This window comes from Halictus rubicundus, chromosome 3 (assembly GCF_050948215.1).
Source record: "Halictus rubicundus isolate RS-2024b chromosome 3, iyHalRubi1_principal, whole genome shotgun sequence".
Lineage (NCBI taxonomy): Eukaryota > Metazoa > Arthropoda > Insecta > Hymenoptera > Halictidae > Halictus > Halictus rubicundus.
This window is the reverse complement of record NC_135151.1, coordinates 5,958,119-5,973,945: the sequence shown is the minus strand read 5'-3', so window position 1 is coordinate 5,973,945 and position 15,827 is coordinate 5,958,119. Positions and strand designations below refer to the sequence as shown.

Sequence of the window (15,827 nt, the reverse complement as noted above, 5' to 3'; positions counted from 1 at the left end):
TTGGTCGCGTTGTGTGTGTCAGCCATGTGCTGCATACTTTAAAGTTTTGGTAAACGTGAATACAGTAGACGATTGAAACGCTCTGACAATGAGATTTTATGCATTTACGACGAAAATGGTGGGGAACGATGAAAATATCGGAAGAATTTAAGAATGTGTTACAAATTAACTTGCTAAAATGAACATTTTGAGTTCCTACCTTTCAGCCAGAAAAAATGCATGAAATCGTAGTAATTTAATGAACGGGATAATATTCGAAAAGTTAAAGAACGCCTCTATGCGTATCGCAGATCTAAATCTTTGCTACACTCAATAAATTAACGCAATTCTGTCTCCTATTTCTGGTGCCACTCAAAGTGTTAAGACGAGAATTGACATTTCAGCTAAGTGCCGTTTGTTGCAATTGAAACAGGACATTTTTTTGTTTATTTAGTAACAGGGCATTTTTATATTGTACAATGATTTTCAAGAATTATATAGAACTTAACACTAAGCCTACCGGGTACAAAACATAATACTGAAACGCTGAAGATTGAATTTACTTAAACTTTGTAATGTTTTTATTATTAGATGTACTTAAATAAAGGAGTCAATTCAGTCGTTTCCTACGGAAGCGTGTTTATAATTTCAATCAATTTTGAAATGGCAAGTCGGTCATTGTGACCGCGGTGTGTTTAGCGTTAGAGGAACATGATGGAATGATTTGCGATAGAAAAGTAGTAAAAGCCATGAACGGGGGGGTTCGGTTTTGGATTTAGCAAGAACGTAGTCTGGACGACCGGTTCGAGAGCGTTCCAGATTCTTGGTAATTACGAGGGACGCGTCGAATATTCGTAAGAATCAAACTCGCGGCGGCGTAACGAGCAATAAAAAGCCGGTCGAACGGCGTCGGCGTCGCCGTCGGCGTCAGCGTCGGCGTCGGCGTCGCCGTCGGCGACGGTGATTACGGCCGATGGCAAACGAGCCCCCTATTCGACGCTCTTTGAGGGAACGATAAACCGACCTGCATTCTAATCTTCCCGCCATCTCGGCCCTAAGTAAACGCAACGACCAAATGTTTATTGAAGCCGAGCGCGTCGCGTTTCGTTCTTATCCTCCGCCGATGAACCTCTTCTTCGATTCTCCGATAAGACAACATCTTCTCGCGTAAGAGCCTCCCCGCGTTGTCCAATCACGAGCTCTTTCCCCATAAAAGGTTCTACCGCATTGTCCAATTTTCGCCATACAATTCGCTAGTCGATACAAATGATTTTACAGAATTATAGAAATTCTAGAACAGCATTTTTAAATTCCGAGAATATTTTCGCTATTTTGAATTTGATGCAATTTCGTGCAAATTTTTAATCCACACGATTTCACACATGTCCTGTCGCAGGACAGAGTCGACAATCGGCATTATGGAACGAGATAGTGAGAACTAGACAATGCGGAGAGGGCTGTTTTATATTATTAGTATGACGATTTTCTTTGACTTGTCACTATTTCATTGCATCCGTGGCTAGATGCATTGAAACCTTTATGCATCAATTGTTTTTTACATATTTCTCAACCAACTTGTTTGCGATCAATATTGATTTTCTTATTGATCTTCATATAAATAGCTCTTCAATTTTAGATTGATTGAACAGACACGATGTATATCTTCGTTATTAGAATTAATAGAATGGACACAATGTACGTATTCATTTTTCGAATTAATTGAATAGACACAATATACATATATATATTCATTATTAGAATTAATACACCGGACACAATGAATATGCTCACTTTTAGAATTAATTGAATGGACACTATGTGTACGTTAGTTGTTAGAAATAAATAGAATTCATAGAATGTACATGTCCATTTTTAGAAGTAAATAGAATTCATACAATGTACACGTCCATTTTTAGAAATAAACAAAATTCAAACAATGTACATGTCCATTCTTGGAAATAAATAGAATTTTTACAATATACATGTCCATTTTTAGAAATAAATAGAATGGACACAATGTACATGTCCATTTTTAAAAATAAATAGAATTCAAACAATGTACATGTCCATTTTTAGAAATAAATAGAATGGGCACAATGTACATGTCCATTTTTAAAAATAAATAGAATTCAAACAATGTACATGTCCATTTTTAGAAATAAATAGAATGGGCACAATGTACATGTCCATTTTTAAAAATAAATAGAATTCAAACAATGTACATGTCCATTTTTAGAAATAAATAGAATGGGCACAATGTACATGTCCATTTTTAAAAATAAATAGAATTCAAACAATGTACATGTTCATTTGTAGAAATAAATAGAATTCATACAATGTACAGGTCCATTTTTAGAAGTAAATAGAATTCATACAATGTACACGTCCATTTTTAGAAATAAACAAAATTCAAACAATGTACATGTTCATTTGTAGAAATAAATAGAATTCATACAATGTACAGGTCCATTTTTAGAAGTAAATAGAATTCATACAATGTACACGTCCATTTTTAGAAATAAACAAAATTCAAACAATGTACATGTCCATTCTTGGAAATAAATAGAATTTTTACAATATACATGTCCATTTTTAGAAATAAATAGAATGGACACAATGTACATGTCCATTTTTAAAAATAAATAGAATTCAAACAATGTACATATCCATTTTTAGAAATAAATAGAATGGGCACAATGTACATGTCCATTTTTAAAAATAAATAGAATTCAAACAATGTACATGTCCATTTTTAGAAATAAATAGAATGGACACAATGTACATGTCCATTTTTAAAAATAAATAGAATTCAAACAATGTACATGTCCATTTTTAGAAATAAATAGAATGGGCACAATGTACATGTCCATTTTTAAAAATAAATAGAATTCAAACAATGTACATGTCCATTTTTAGAAATGAATAGAATTCATACAATGTACAGGTCCATTTGTAGAAATAAATACAATAGAATGGACACAACGTGTGCGCGTTCACTATGTAATTGGCTAAAAAGATAGGGAGCCAATACTGTCAGACTGTCATGGCAGCTCTACTAGAAACGCACAAAAGAAAGACATGTTTGAGCTTTTAGTGGCAGTAGCTCCTCGAGCTAGGGTCGCAGGTGGAACATAAACGCGTGCTAATGCAAAAGTCGTTCTACGAGTGGGGCACCGCTTGAAAAATGGTGGAATAACTTTGAAAGCTCGAACAAAAGAACTCACCTCCTCCTCGGCTTCCTTCTCAATGGCAGTTAACGACTCGGCGTCCGCGAGATTGTCGACGGCGATAGCCAAGAAGACGTTCAGTAGAATATCTGCGTTACTTCTTACGTTAAGGATCATTTACCGGGAGCACCCGTGGATCACGAGGATCTTTAATGCCGCGTCAACTGAATCTATTTGAATTCGTTCCGCCCTTCGCGAGTCTTCGAGCTTTCTTTTCAGCGCTCTGTACCGATTTGCGATCGCGACTCGGTGCGATTTGTGCCGAGATGATGGCAGTCGACTGTCATTTGTGATTGGATCCGTAGGACTATCTTTATCGACAGTCGATAGAATTTAAGCGCGGATGAAAATCGTCTAATGAGTAGACTGCGGATTTTATGCGCTTGGGTAGCTCCAATTTCAAACAGTAAACTCATAAGAAGAATGTAAAAATATTGTATTATTATTTTCGGCCTATTAAAAAAATTCAGAAAGAAAATAATTTTCCATTTTCCTACAGTTTGTCGCAGTTCAGAGAATTTTGACTTTGCATAAAAATCCACAGTCTACTCGTCACCGTTTTGACTGCCATCTTTTTAGTTTGCGAATATTGTCTTTTTTCAGTGAAAAGGATACAGTTGCCGCATATGAAGAGAATGATGAAGTAGAAACAGGCGAGCATGCCGAAGCTTGCGACACCCCCATACGCTCTTATCCCGTCGTACATCACCATATTCCAATCCTCGCCAGTCAGTATCTGCGAAAAACCATAAGCATTGCTTGCGAAAAATTTCTTAACACTAGATTTACGGAGCTTTGAACGTTACTATTACACGTTATTTTATAAAAACAACGTGAACGTGTCTGTTCAAATTTTCAGCTATTTTTTTAATGTGAATACAATGATTTCTCTATATATGTCGCCAAGGCTTGGATGATAAACGTCGCGCAATTATCCTCACTACCGCGGGGTATGTCTCCTGTACGATACACGACGCTGACAAGACCCGTGACATATATCGAGAATTCACTGTAATTACTCATCGATGCATCGTTGCAATCTGAATAATCGCGAATCAAAAAGTATTGCAACGCGTCAAGTAAACCCAGCGTTAACGATGCATGTACAGTTTGATCTTTGCAATCCTGAAAAAAGGAAATTGCAACCTCTTCGGGTCTCGTGTTCAGCAAAGAAAAATTGCTGCACAGAAACTACACGTAAAATCATTCAGAAATCAAAGATAAATCATACGATCTACCTTGTGGTCTACGAACGGTGTGTTTGACAATAACGCTCACCTGAAAGACGGTCAACAGGCTCTGCCAGAAGCTGTCGAAATTGTGGCGGGGCTTGTCGTGCAGTTCGCTGAAGTTGAACTTTCCGCCGAACACCTGCGAACAAACAGAGCTTGCCAACTCCGGGATCTACAGGTGGGTCGATAGAGAAGAGGTGCGACCGTGGTGGTATCGTACCTGCATGCCGAGCAGAGCGAAGATCACGATGAAGAGGAAGAGGAGAAGCAACAGAGAGGCGATCGATTGGATCGAATTCAACAGAGACGCCACCAGATTCGATAGCGATCTCCAATACCTGGAAAGCCGATTGTTAGCGGAGCCTCGATCGAGGACGTATCCTCGACCATGGTCGAGATCAGATCGATCGTGATTGACTTACTTGGTCACTTTGAATACCCTGAGCAGCCGGACGCAACGTAGAACGGAAACGCCGAGCGGCGGCATTATGTGCGTGTTCGTCAAGATCATCTCGGTGATCGAGCCGATCACGACGAAACAGTCGAAACGGTTGAACAACGAGACAAAGTAACCCTGGACAACGGCATAGCGCGTGCGGACAACAATGATCGGAAGGAAAATTAGTTTCGAGTTTGTTGGTCGCAGAGAGATGCCGATTCTCCGACGAATTTCACAAACGAAAACGTCCGACAAACTGTGATAATTAGACTGTGGATTTTATGCGTTTATGACGAACACGAGATCAAACGCGAAACAGTAGAGGCATTCACGGAAGCTAAAAGCATTGTTGTATTATTTCAAACTGGGTCAAATTGTTGTGAAAAGAAAGAAAACTAAATGTGTATGCAGCCACTGTATCTTGCATTATTAATGCAGACGATTATTTTGCATACAAATCCGCAGTATAGTGATAATTAGACTGCGGATTTTATGCATTTATGTATTTTAAAGCACTAAAAACAATAGAAAAATTTGAAGAGCCTGTTGCATTATTTTCAACCTATTAAACATATTGAGAAAGAAAATAACTTTCTACTTTACTCCACTCTGTTGCAATTCAGATAGGAAATTTTTATTTTGCATAAAAATCCGCAGTCTAGTGATAATATATTGACAATCTGCAAGTTTCTTATACCTTGAAGATCCTAGCAGAGTTCTGACAGTAGTACAGTAAAGTCTTGATCTAAGCCGAACGGTGCTGCACGATCTTAGTCAGTTCGCCTACCCCCTACACTGGAGGGAATACCCCGCAGAACTTCTCCATTTTTCATTATTTTTTTATGGGACTTTCGCCAACTTATTTGAGGCATTTTTCTAATTGAAATGGCACTAAACACGATATGATTTGAACTGTATTTAGTGGTTGGATCGTCGGTATGTGGTGCGCCTTAATAGTAGCCCTACACGATCTATGTCACAGCACGGACCGAGGATCAAGACTTCTCTGTAGTTTGCATTCGTAGCAGTGATCCCAGTAGCAAATATTTCGACGTAGCAGTCGAAGGTGTTTTATTTGGATTGTATTTCTTGCAGTTGACGCAGAGAATTTTTATTTTCTACGGGGATCTGATTTCGGCGAAATCATTTGACTCGTGCGTATGAGAATGAATTGACTTGATCGTTCCGTTATATTCGTCAGAAAATGCATCGACTGCAATCGCAACCTAATTCCAGAGCAACTTACCTGAAATCCTAAACTGTACAACTTCAGCATCATCTCCATGGAGAACAGCGCGATAAAGAACATGTTCGTGATCTCTGCGCGAGCAAGACAGAAAAAGGTGTGATAGGACACGATGGTTTAAGAGAAGCCCCCCGTTTCGTCGGGGGAATTGTTATTGGGATTCTCGTGTACCTTGAAATTCGTCCAGCCAATGAGGTTGATTGTAATGCTCGGTTGCAAGAACTCCGGTGTTCAAGAAGACCAGCACTATGATCAGCCAATAGAAAACTTGTGACTTGACGGCTTTCCTGCAGGCCCTTCTCATTCTCCTGTTCACCCTGAAAATATGGTTCCATCCGACCCATATTTTTAATATTTTTCGCAACCTTGACGATCGACTTGCACTAATGAAATCATTGTGAGCATAATGTTACGATATCCTACGAATTATCGTTATCGACAGATCAAAGAGATTCTTCAAGAATAAATCACTAAAAATTCCTGAATGTCTCATAAATCATTTACATCGAATATGTCCGAAGAGTTCAACAATTCTCGACTTTTGGCCAGGATTAAGGCATCCAATGTGGAACTTACTTGTCGAAGTCCCGTCTTCTCCTCTTCCAAACGGAATCCTCTTCGATCTCCTTATCATCGCCCTCCAGCTGATCGGTGCTCTCCATCTCATTCTGCTGCGTCGCTGAAAAAATCATTTGGTTCGATATTACCTTGCCCCGGACCCTCGTAGTCATGGTTCCGTTGACAAACGTCATCTTACATTTGCCATCCTGCATCTTCGTCTCGTCAGTTTCGGGCTCGATGTCTTCAGCCTGTGTGATCCAGTCCAGATAGCCCCTAAGATCTTCTTCTATCTGTTGCTTCTCCCTGAGTTTGTGGAAGTCACCCCTTGCTTTCGCTTTTTCCCTCTCTTTGGAGAACTCTCTGCATCCCAGTTAATCCAAATTTGATCGTTTATTAGTACAATTGTTGCCGAACCAACCACTAGTTGATCAAATTCTTATCGAACTGGTCTTTCACGTACCAATAGTATAATTGTTACGAAAATGTTTACATGGGAAACGATTGGGTAAATTCTTTCAAAGCAAGCGCCCATCATAATAAAGATCTCGATCAAATTTTTCCTTTTTTCGAAGCATCGGTAATCTCGCAGAAAATTGATTTCAACAAGGGTGCGTATCATAACAATGCGCAGGTTGGGTCATTCAACTATTCCGCCTAAATCTCTTTGTAGACTGTTTAACGTGTAAAAGAATGCTTTAAACGGAGACTGTTTAACCCTCGGACTCCTGCGAGTTCGAGTCCTATGCCGCAGTCCAATATTTCCACCAATATTTCGCTACAGTTTTCTTTCGATATAAGGCGATGGTTCGGGACCGGCTCTCGTCGTATTTCGGACGAAGAAGAAAAAGAGGGAGATAGCGATTTTCTTATTTCGAGATAAAAAGCGTCACGTTATATCGGAATAAAATTGTACGACTAAAATAGGTATCAAGCGGGACGTTGTAATAATTAGTGTTCTGGTATTCCGTTGTTTTATCGACATGCGGGATGTTTGTCTTGGAATATTTAATGTGTATGCAGGGTGCTCTGCGCGAGGAATCACCCTTTCCCACAGAAATCCTGTTGTACCGATAAATAAATAAACCCTGACGCGAAGCAGTATAAAACCTCCGCTTTCGTGTCTGAAGCCGGCAACTTTGTTCGAAACTTTCTGCCCTATTTTCCCTTTGTTCGCGTTCATCGATTACGCGTTGCTCGAGCGCGTTCAACTCCCCCATCGATTGCCTCTATCGCGAGATAGTGAGTTGAAACGTAAAAACACGCGCACGATCGTGCCAGCTGACCAAAATATTTCAACATCATCATGCATGCATCCTTATCGTGATTACGCGGTCGCTAAACTTTCACAAAATCAGAAATATCCTAAACACCGGTTTACTTAATGATCAACATACTCTATGAAAATGATCAAGCGTTCATAGTCGTCTCAATCGACACTGTTTCGAGAAGAAGTTCCTTTTGGCAGAAACAGTACAAGCAGACAATTCTTCCAGATCAACATAAGAACACTATTAACTTTGGTTAACGACGGCGCTTCCTTGTGTATCATAAATCTGTGCATGCCACTTACCCGGACAACACACCGAGAATCAGGTTCATCACGAAGAAAGCTCCCAGTATCACCATAGAAATGAAATAGATCCACTGCCACGAGCTTCCCATCGCATCTTCAATCTAAAAAAAAAAAGAAGAAACATTTTTACACATTAATTTCGCTTAGAGTTACTTTGAGTTCGTCGACTGTTCTGCAGTAAATTGTTCGTCTTTCAAATTATAGTCGAGTATTTTGACTGGAAGCGTATCGAAATTATAAAACGCGTAGCTTCCCGCAGGAGATCAAAAGCTTCCACATATTTGCATACTCGCCCGCGCGCGCGCGCGGAATTCTCTTGCACGATCGAGGCCAGGATAATAACCGGGGGACGTTGATGCAAATGCGCGTTTCCAGAATTCATCTTACTAAAAGCGGACGGCGCAGAAACGTTTATGCCATCTGTTAAGCGACTTCGATGAGACATAAAACGGATGGTTTGCGTATCCTGGTCGTAGGAGATCGGCGGAGATCGTCCCCGCCGGTTCATGGAATACGCGTAAAGTCCGGCGATAAAGGAGGTTCTCGCGGTCGCTAAACGCTTTCCTAGCTAAAGAGGTCTCTCCAGTTTGACGGCTCGTAAAGGTCCTTGTTCATTTCCTTTGCGTTTCCTTGCGATTCCGCTGGAGCGTTACTCGACCCCCGTTGGAAAGACCGATCTTTGCATCGTTTATTACGATTCTATGTGTTACTTAAAAAAATGTCAGCACGTTCTTCAGATGTTGGTCAACAAGTCTGCAAAGTTCCAACATGCGATACTCAATACGTGTCTTTGAAAAAATTCCCGAAGGCAGGCTTGCCGGAACGCAGTCTTTCTTCGATGCTCTTACTATTACCGCCATAACTTCGGAGAAAATTGATATCATTACTTTAAAAAATGCGCGTACGCTCGTGAAACGTTAGTCAACAGGTCTGTAAAGTTTGGGAGTATAGTACGTAGTGGATCTCGTTAAAAAAATTCTCAAAGATCGGCTTCTGTCGGAAGCGTCGAATCAGAGGAGAGGTTTAAGCTATTGAAACTATGGAACTATTCTTACGCTGTAGAGCACGTCCGTCCAGCCCTCGAGTGTCACACACTGGAAGACTGTCAACATGGCCAGGCCGAAGTTGTCGAAGTTCGTGATGCCCCAATTAGGGCCCTCCCAGAACTGTTTGCTGCAGTAATACTCAGGCCCAACGTCGCTGCACTGGAAGCCGCCTGGACCGCATGGAATAGGATCTTCCATGATCGCCTCTGCAATTCAATGAAGCGAACCCTTCAAATGCAAATTGCTCACTTCTCTCTTCTTCTTCTTCATTGGCTTTCATCCAGCTAAAAACAACTTTTTACCAGGTAGTCTCAATTTTTAGCATGCTAGGTCCAAGGGGACCTCAAAGAAGCGGGTTCCAAAATGTATATGCAAGAAAATTGGTGGAGCTGTTTTGTTCTTAATTATTCTTCTTTTGAATCTCTGACCAGCACATTCGCGACACTTTCCCAGTGAAAATGAGACCAAGCAGTTTGGATCGTATTTACATGTTTAATCGAGGATTTAGTGGAACCTCGATTATCCGATGTACTGTGTATCAATTTTGATAAATGCAAGAGTTAATGTTCGAGCCTGGATAAATAATTCCATTGGAAAGAGACACGACGGGGAAGTGGACGTGTTGATTAGCTTTATTATCTCACACAGGATCTTCAGGATCTTCGAGTTTGAAGGATTCTATTTGACGGCGAGGTTTCTAGGGGCAAGAGGAACAAGTTTCCGTGAATCAGCTGTTCAACGTGGGACTTTGGAGCTCGCGTTCCCCGCGCTAAGAATAATTAGACGTTAGTTGTCGCCGTGGCTGAATCATATCTAAAATAGCGCCGGTGCAAAGTGTGTTTCGGGGTTAAACTGGGAACTCCCTCGGCCGCTGGCACCGTTTCTTCGATATTTCATTTTCCAAGGAAATTCTTCGGGAACCCGTGTGTGCCGATCGATGTCCCGGCCCGAGAGGATCTTGCGTAAAGGGCGCGGTTATGCTGAACACGATTTTCGATCGCATGCCACTAACCGTCTCGCTCGTCCCAACACGTCCCTAACGATTCCGAACCGTTCCCGCAACTATCACGGCCAAACCGTAAACAGAAGATATTTCGCAAGGGGACGCGTTGCATTTAATTGAATACCGTAACATTAACTATTGTAAACCTAATAGAATATTGCAACCACGGGAATTATCGAACATTATCGGCACAAGATATTTTGCAAGATGACACATTACCTTTAACGCTACGGAAAATTATTAACAGAAGATGTTTTACAAGAGGAGACTCGTAGCACTTAATAGAATACCGTAAACACGGAGGCTACCGTTGAAAAAAGCAAGATCTTGGAAAATGTTGATGACCAGACTGCAGATTTTATGCGTTTGTGACAAAAATCGGTAGACCAAATGCAAAGCAGTATTTAAAAAAAATTGACCGATATTTTGCAACTTCAATGTCTGATGATAATCGATGATGTCACGGACCAGAATGGACCCAGGATCCGTGTGTTCGCTACCAAGAACTCGAACAAACCGGCGAGCAGCTTACCAGTGACGTTGTGCCTGCAGGTTTTGTGCATTTTCCCGGAGAACAGTTCGAGGCCGATGATAGCGTAAATAATGATGACGAACAGGACCAGCAGAGCGATATGTAGCAGGGGTATCATCGCTCTCAGAATAGAGTTTAGGACCACTTGAAGACCTGGGAACAGATAAAACGATCGCGGATATTCGTTAACGGGGAGGATACGGAGGATCGGTTTACGGTCTCGAGCAAGGCCGGAGGACACGCGCGAAAACGATCGACGGTATCGCGATATCCGCCCTGATTCGGCTGCGTCGTCGTCGTCGTCGTCGTCATCGCGCTTTGATACGGAAATCCGCTTACTTGGCACGCCGGAGACCAGCCTGAGAGGTCGTAACACTCGAAAAGCTCTTAACGCTTTCACGTCGAAGCCTTCCTTCATGAGCATCGTCAACACCGTGCTCACCATTCTGCAAACAACAGACACACAGGGAAAATCAGATTGATACACCGACGCTTTTGCCATTCGCGAATTCTCCACGGTCTCCCCCCCCCCCCCACTTCATTGTTGCTTTCTAGAAGGCAACCGGTATCGAGAACCTTGTGATAAATGGCCTAAACGCGTTCGCAGTACCCACAGAATCGATGTGTTTCTGCACCGTAATTCACCTCCTGTAACTGTGCTCTTTTACATAGTGAATGGAAAAACAACCCATCGAATTAACCCTCGATCCCAATTGTTATCTCTCATACAGAAAAATTAAGAGTAAACGATGTATCAACACCGACGTGTCAGTGACACGATACCAATTCAGTCAGAAAACTGTTTCGTTTATTAATCATTTTTTGTATGGGACTTTCATCAACATATTTGCCATACTTTTCTGGTTGAAATGATATAGACACGATGCAGTTCGGGTCACATTTACTCGTTTAATGCACGATATAGTAGAACCTCGATCATCCAAACTAATCAGAGGCACGTGAATGATCATACAATGAGACAGTTATTTAATTACAGTGCTGGATTAAAACTACTGATACGTAAGATGAATCACGTTGCATATGACTGGCTTTCGATTGAACCACTGACGAATGTGAAACACGTGTACAAATAATGTATATATCGTCAGTTCGGATAGCAGAGGTTCCGCTAAATCGTGGATTACACAAGTAAGAACGATCGAAATTGTACCGCGCTTGGTCTCGTTTTAACCGGAAAAGTGTGACGAACACGCCAGTAAAGGTCTTATTGAAAAATAATTGCAAACAAAACTGTTATGTTAAAAAAAGTGCGTTCCTCTTTTCGATAGACGAACTTCTCGGCCCGTCAGTGAGTACGCCCAACGTTCCCAGAGACGAATTTTCCACAAACATCGTGCATGTTTCCTCCACATATATCTGGAGACTGCTATGGTTGCTTCGATTGTTTAAAAATTACAGAGAAATCCGCAGGAACGCGCTTTACTTTGAAAAGAGATTGCGAGGAAGCGACGTTGGCCGTTCCCGTCGCCGTCCCGTAGGAAGGCCTCGAGGAAACGATGAAAACCCTTTTGTTTCGCGAACTGAGCAAAGTTATAGAATAAAAGTGGAGCGAGTAGGAAAGGAAGCGAAGATAGAGAGGGAGAGAGGGTCGCGTGCCAGTCCAGTGTCATCGCGAGCGCGTTATTGGACCAAGCGGGGAACAGGCGCCGATAAAACGGCACGCGATGAAATTCGAGGAGAGAAAGAGGACCACGATCGCGAAAATCCGTGCTGCGAGCACTAAACCAGCCCGGCGATTCCCATATTCGTCGATTTACGACGGCCACGGGTCCCCCCACGGGCCGATAAACTTGCGCGAGGTGTGAACAGCAAATTCTGACCGGTCACGCGCTTCTTCTTGTCATATCGGAAACACCAAGCCAAGTTACAGCACAGGGATCTTCTTTATCATTGCGGAATCACCATTTCGTAACTTGGAATTGATAATGTTAACCCTTTGCACTCGGCGCTATTTTCAATCTAAAGCTAAATTTTTCTTCCGTCTTGCAATATTTTCATGTTATTCGTACGAAACCGATCCGATTTCTACGTATAATATTTAAATGTTTAGTAATCTATTAAATACAAATTTTGTAATGTAACAAATATTTTGTAATATTTTTTGTAATTTCTTTGAAATAATGCCACAATAATTTCTAGTGGTGCTTCAGAGTCACCACTCGAGTGCAAAGGGTTAAAATACCTAGCATAGAGAGACGGTCAGACGCGATAAATTGAAGAGAGTTTTTCGTGCAACAGTATATGAGAGCAAGTGACATTTATGAATTTTTTTTTGAGAAAACTATTGATGATATCGGATCAAACTTTTTCAGGATGTGAAGATACATCTTTGGACCACACGAGGACATTTTTTAAGTTGCATTTGTTCAGTTATTCATTGAACAGTGCGCAATTTTGTCAACCCTCTCAGCGCTGCAAACGTCGTTTTCGTGCAGAGAAAAAAGGTTACAGCGTTTGGGACGGAAGTGAATTTTTTTCATTACATAAATATACGAATAGATTTTATGAGCGGGTCTTCGTGCAATTTAGAATCCTTCGTCTAATTGTATGTTAGGTGTGAAATTAAAGTTGTTGGTATAATCCCTGCAAGGCTTTCTCTCGTTTCCAGATTCCATTGGTTCCGTAATTGGCGCGCGCGATACGCTCTCGCATGATTAAAACGGAATATAAACGAAACAGGTATAGAATGCGATTGTACTCACCCTATCACTACTATCGAGAAATCTAGAATGTTCCATCCGTTCCGGAGATAAGCCCCTGGATGAGCCACGAAGCCGTAGGCGATGATCTTCATTACGCACTCGACCGTAAAAATCACAAGAAATATATACTCTATTTTTTCCTGAAACACAACAATTGAAAAAATCACAATTAGACAAAATCAGTTATCCCTGTTCGATAGAAAAGGATTCGGTATTCTTTTTTTTTTTCTTTAAACGCATTTACTCCCACGCTTACTGTGTAGGTGAGAGTAGCCTAATTCATTAGAAATTATGCTTTGAATCTGGTTTAGCTTCGTACTCTAACAAGAAAAATACTTACGATATTACTAGCGGTGTTAATAGATCACGATTTAGAAATAAACTATGGATTTTCCGCATTTAGAACAAAACTGAATTTAACACAGTGAAAAGATTCGAGGAGTTCAAGAATGTCTATTATTTTGAACATTTTCAAATCATTAACTAGGGAAATAAATGTTTGCTTAGTTCTCGTATCCGGAAGAAATCAACGAGGTTCGAAATCCTGTTACCAAATCGCTCTAAACGATTCTATAACAATGTTCCCGCGTCTAAAATTCATCGTAAAACACTTAAATTTACGACAATCGTGAACAGCTAAATCCCAGAGTGTTAACGCGACGTTAATTCGCTCACAGGTCGAACAACCACGTTCCAGACATTTACAGTTCCGAAAATTCGTTGGCAGCTTCGTGGAAAAGCTGACGGACGATCGCGGCAGCTATGATGAATATTGAGAGTCCCCATCTGTTTTTCTAATCAAATTGATCGATACCACGGCTCCAACCACCATCGCAAGAAACACTGTCGGGACAAGCTCAAACTTTCCTGAACACGAAAAAGTCGAGTCTCCGCGGAGAATGGAACCGGACAAGGATCGAATACCAAGAGAGAAGAATGGAAAACGATGGAAAACACGGGAAGTGGATGTATCAGGGGCAGGATGTTCGTTTTGCCAGTTGGACTGGTTAACGGGAACTTCGTGAGTTTGCTTATGTCGCTGTTTTACATTCGGAAGGTACGCGCTTTCTGTGATCGCCACGACATTTTTAACGATACGAACAGATCCAATTGTGTTTCCGTACTTTCTTCAGACGTTCCAGTAGCTGGATCGTCGATTTCTCAATTCGACTAGATGGTGCAAACCCTTTACTATATCCTCTATTAATTGTATCGATTTCTGTAAAGTCGTCCGGTCGTGACAGATTTTTAGATCCAGTACATGTTGTACGATCGTCACCATTTTTTAAACGAGACGAAGAGTCGCGACAAAATCGTGTTCCTCAATTTTTTTCCAGACGTACTAGTGAAAGAATCTTCATTTTACCAATGGGACTAGTTAAAGTGAACCTTCTGCTACCTTTAGTATTAATTTCATCGCATTCCTTGAAGTCGTTTGTTTATCCCACATTTTTACATCTAGTACGTTTCCTATGATCGTCACAATTTTTTGGACACACTGAATCATGTTTCTAAATTTTTTCCAGACGTACTAGTGAAAGAATCTTCATTTTACCAATGGGACTAGTTAAAGTGAACCTTCTGCTACCTTTGGTATTAATTTCATCGCATTCCTTGAAGTCGTTTGTTTATCCCACATTTTTACATCTAGTACGTTTCCTATGATCGCCACGATTTTTTCGACACAATGAATCGTGTTTCTGAATTTTTTCCAGACGTACTAGTGAAAGAATCTTTATTTTACCAATGGGACTAGTTAAAGTGAACCTTCTGCTACCTTTAGTATTAATTTCATCGCACTCCTTAAAGTCGTTTGCTTATCTCACATTTTTACATCTAGTACGTTTCCTATGATCGCCACAATTTTTTCGACACAATGAATCGTGTTTCTGAATTTTTTCCAGACGTACTAGTGAAAGAATCTCCATTTTACCAATGGGACTAGTTAAAGTGAACCTTCTGCTACCTTTAGTATTAATTTCATCGCATTCCTTGAAGTCGTTTGTTTATCCCACATTTTTACATCTAGTACGTTTTCTATGATCGCCACGATTTTTTCGACACAATGAATCGTGTTTCTGAATTTTTTCCAGACGTACTAGTGAAAGAATCTTTATTTTACCAATGGGACTAGTTAAAGTGAACCTTCTGCTACCTTTAGTATTAATTTCATCGCACTCCTTAAAGTCGTTTGCTTATCCCACATTTTTACATCTAGTACGTTTTCTATGATCGCCACGATTTTTTCGACACAATGAATCGTGTT

General features: G+C 40.8%; 1 protein-coding gene across 4 annotated transcripts in view; it reads right to left on the bottom strand.

Moving 5' to 3' along the window:
- Positions 1–15,827, bottom strand: part of Ca-alpha1d (Ca[2+]-channel protein alpha[[1]] subunit D) — a 66,762-nt gene that overhangs the window by 40,863 nt on the left and 10,072 nt on the right. For all 4 annotated transcript variants that reach the window (XM_076785012.1, XM_076785010.1, XM_076785011.1 and 1 more), the window contains exons 3-16: positions 13,562–13,701; positions 11,178–11,284; positions 10,839–10,991; positions 9,313–9,509; positions 8,255–8,358; positions 6,881–7,044; positions 6,700–6,802; positions 6,295–6,440; positions 6,124–6,197; positions 4,861–5,012; positions 4,659–4,776; positions 4,485–4,577; positions 3,822–3,942; positions 3,204–3,295 (exon numbers count right to left, since the gene is read on the bottom strand). In XM_076785012.1, the coding sequence (XP_076641127.1) occupies positions 3,204–3,295; positions 3,822–3,942; positions 4,485–4,577; positions 4,659–4,776; positions 4,861–5,012; positions 6,124–6,197; positions 6,295–6,440; positions 6,700–6,802; positions 6,881–7,044; positions 8,255–8,358; positions 9,313–9,509; positions 10,839–10,991; positions 11,178–11,284; positions 13,562–13,701 (1,764 nt within the window). The remainder of the gene's footprint in view (positions 1–3,203; positions 3,296–3,821; positions 3,943–4,484; positions 4,578–4,658; positions 4,777–4,860; positions 5,013–6,123; positions 6,198–6,294; positions 6,441–6,699; positions 6,803–6,880; positions 7,045–8,254; positions 8,359–9,312; positions 9,510–10,838; positions 10,992–11,177; positions 11,285–13,561; positions 13,702–15,827) is intronic.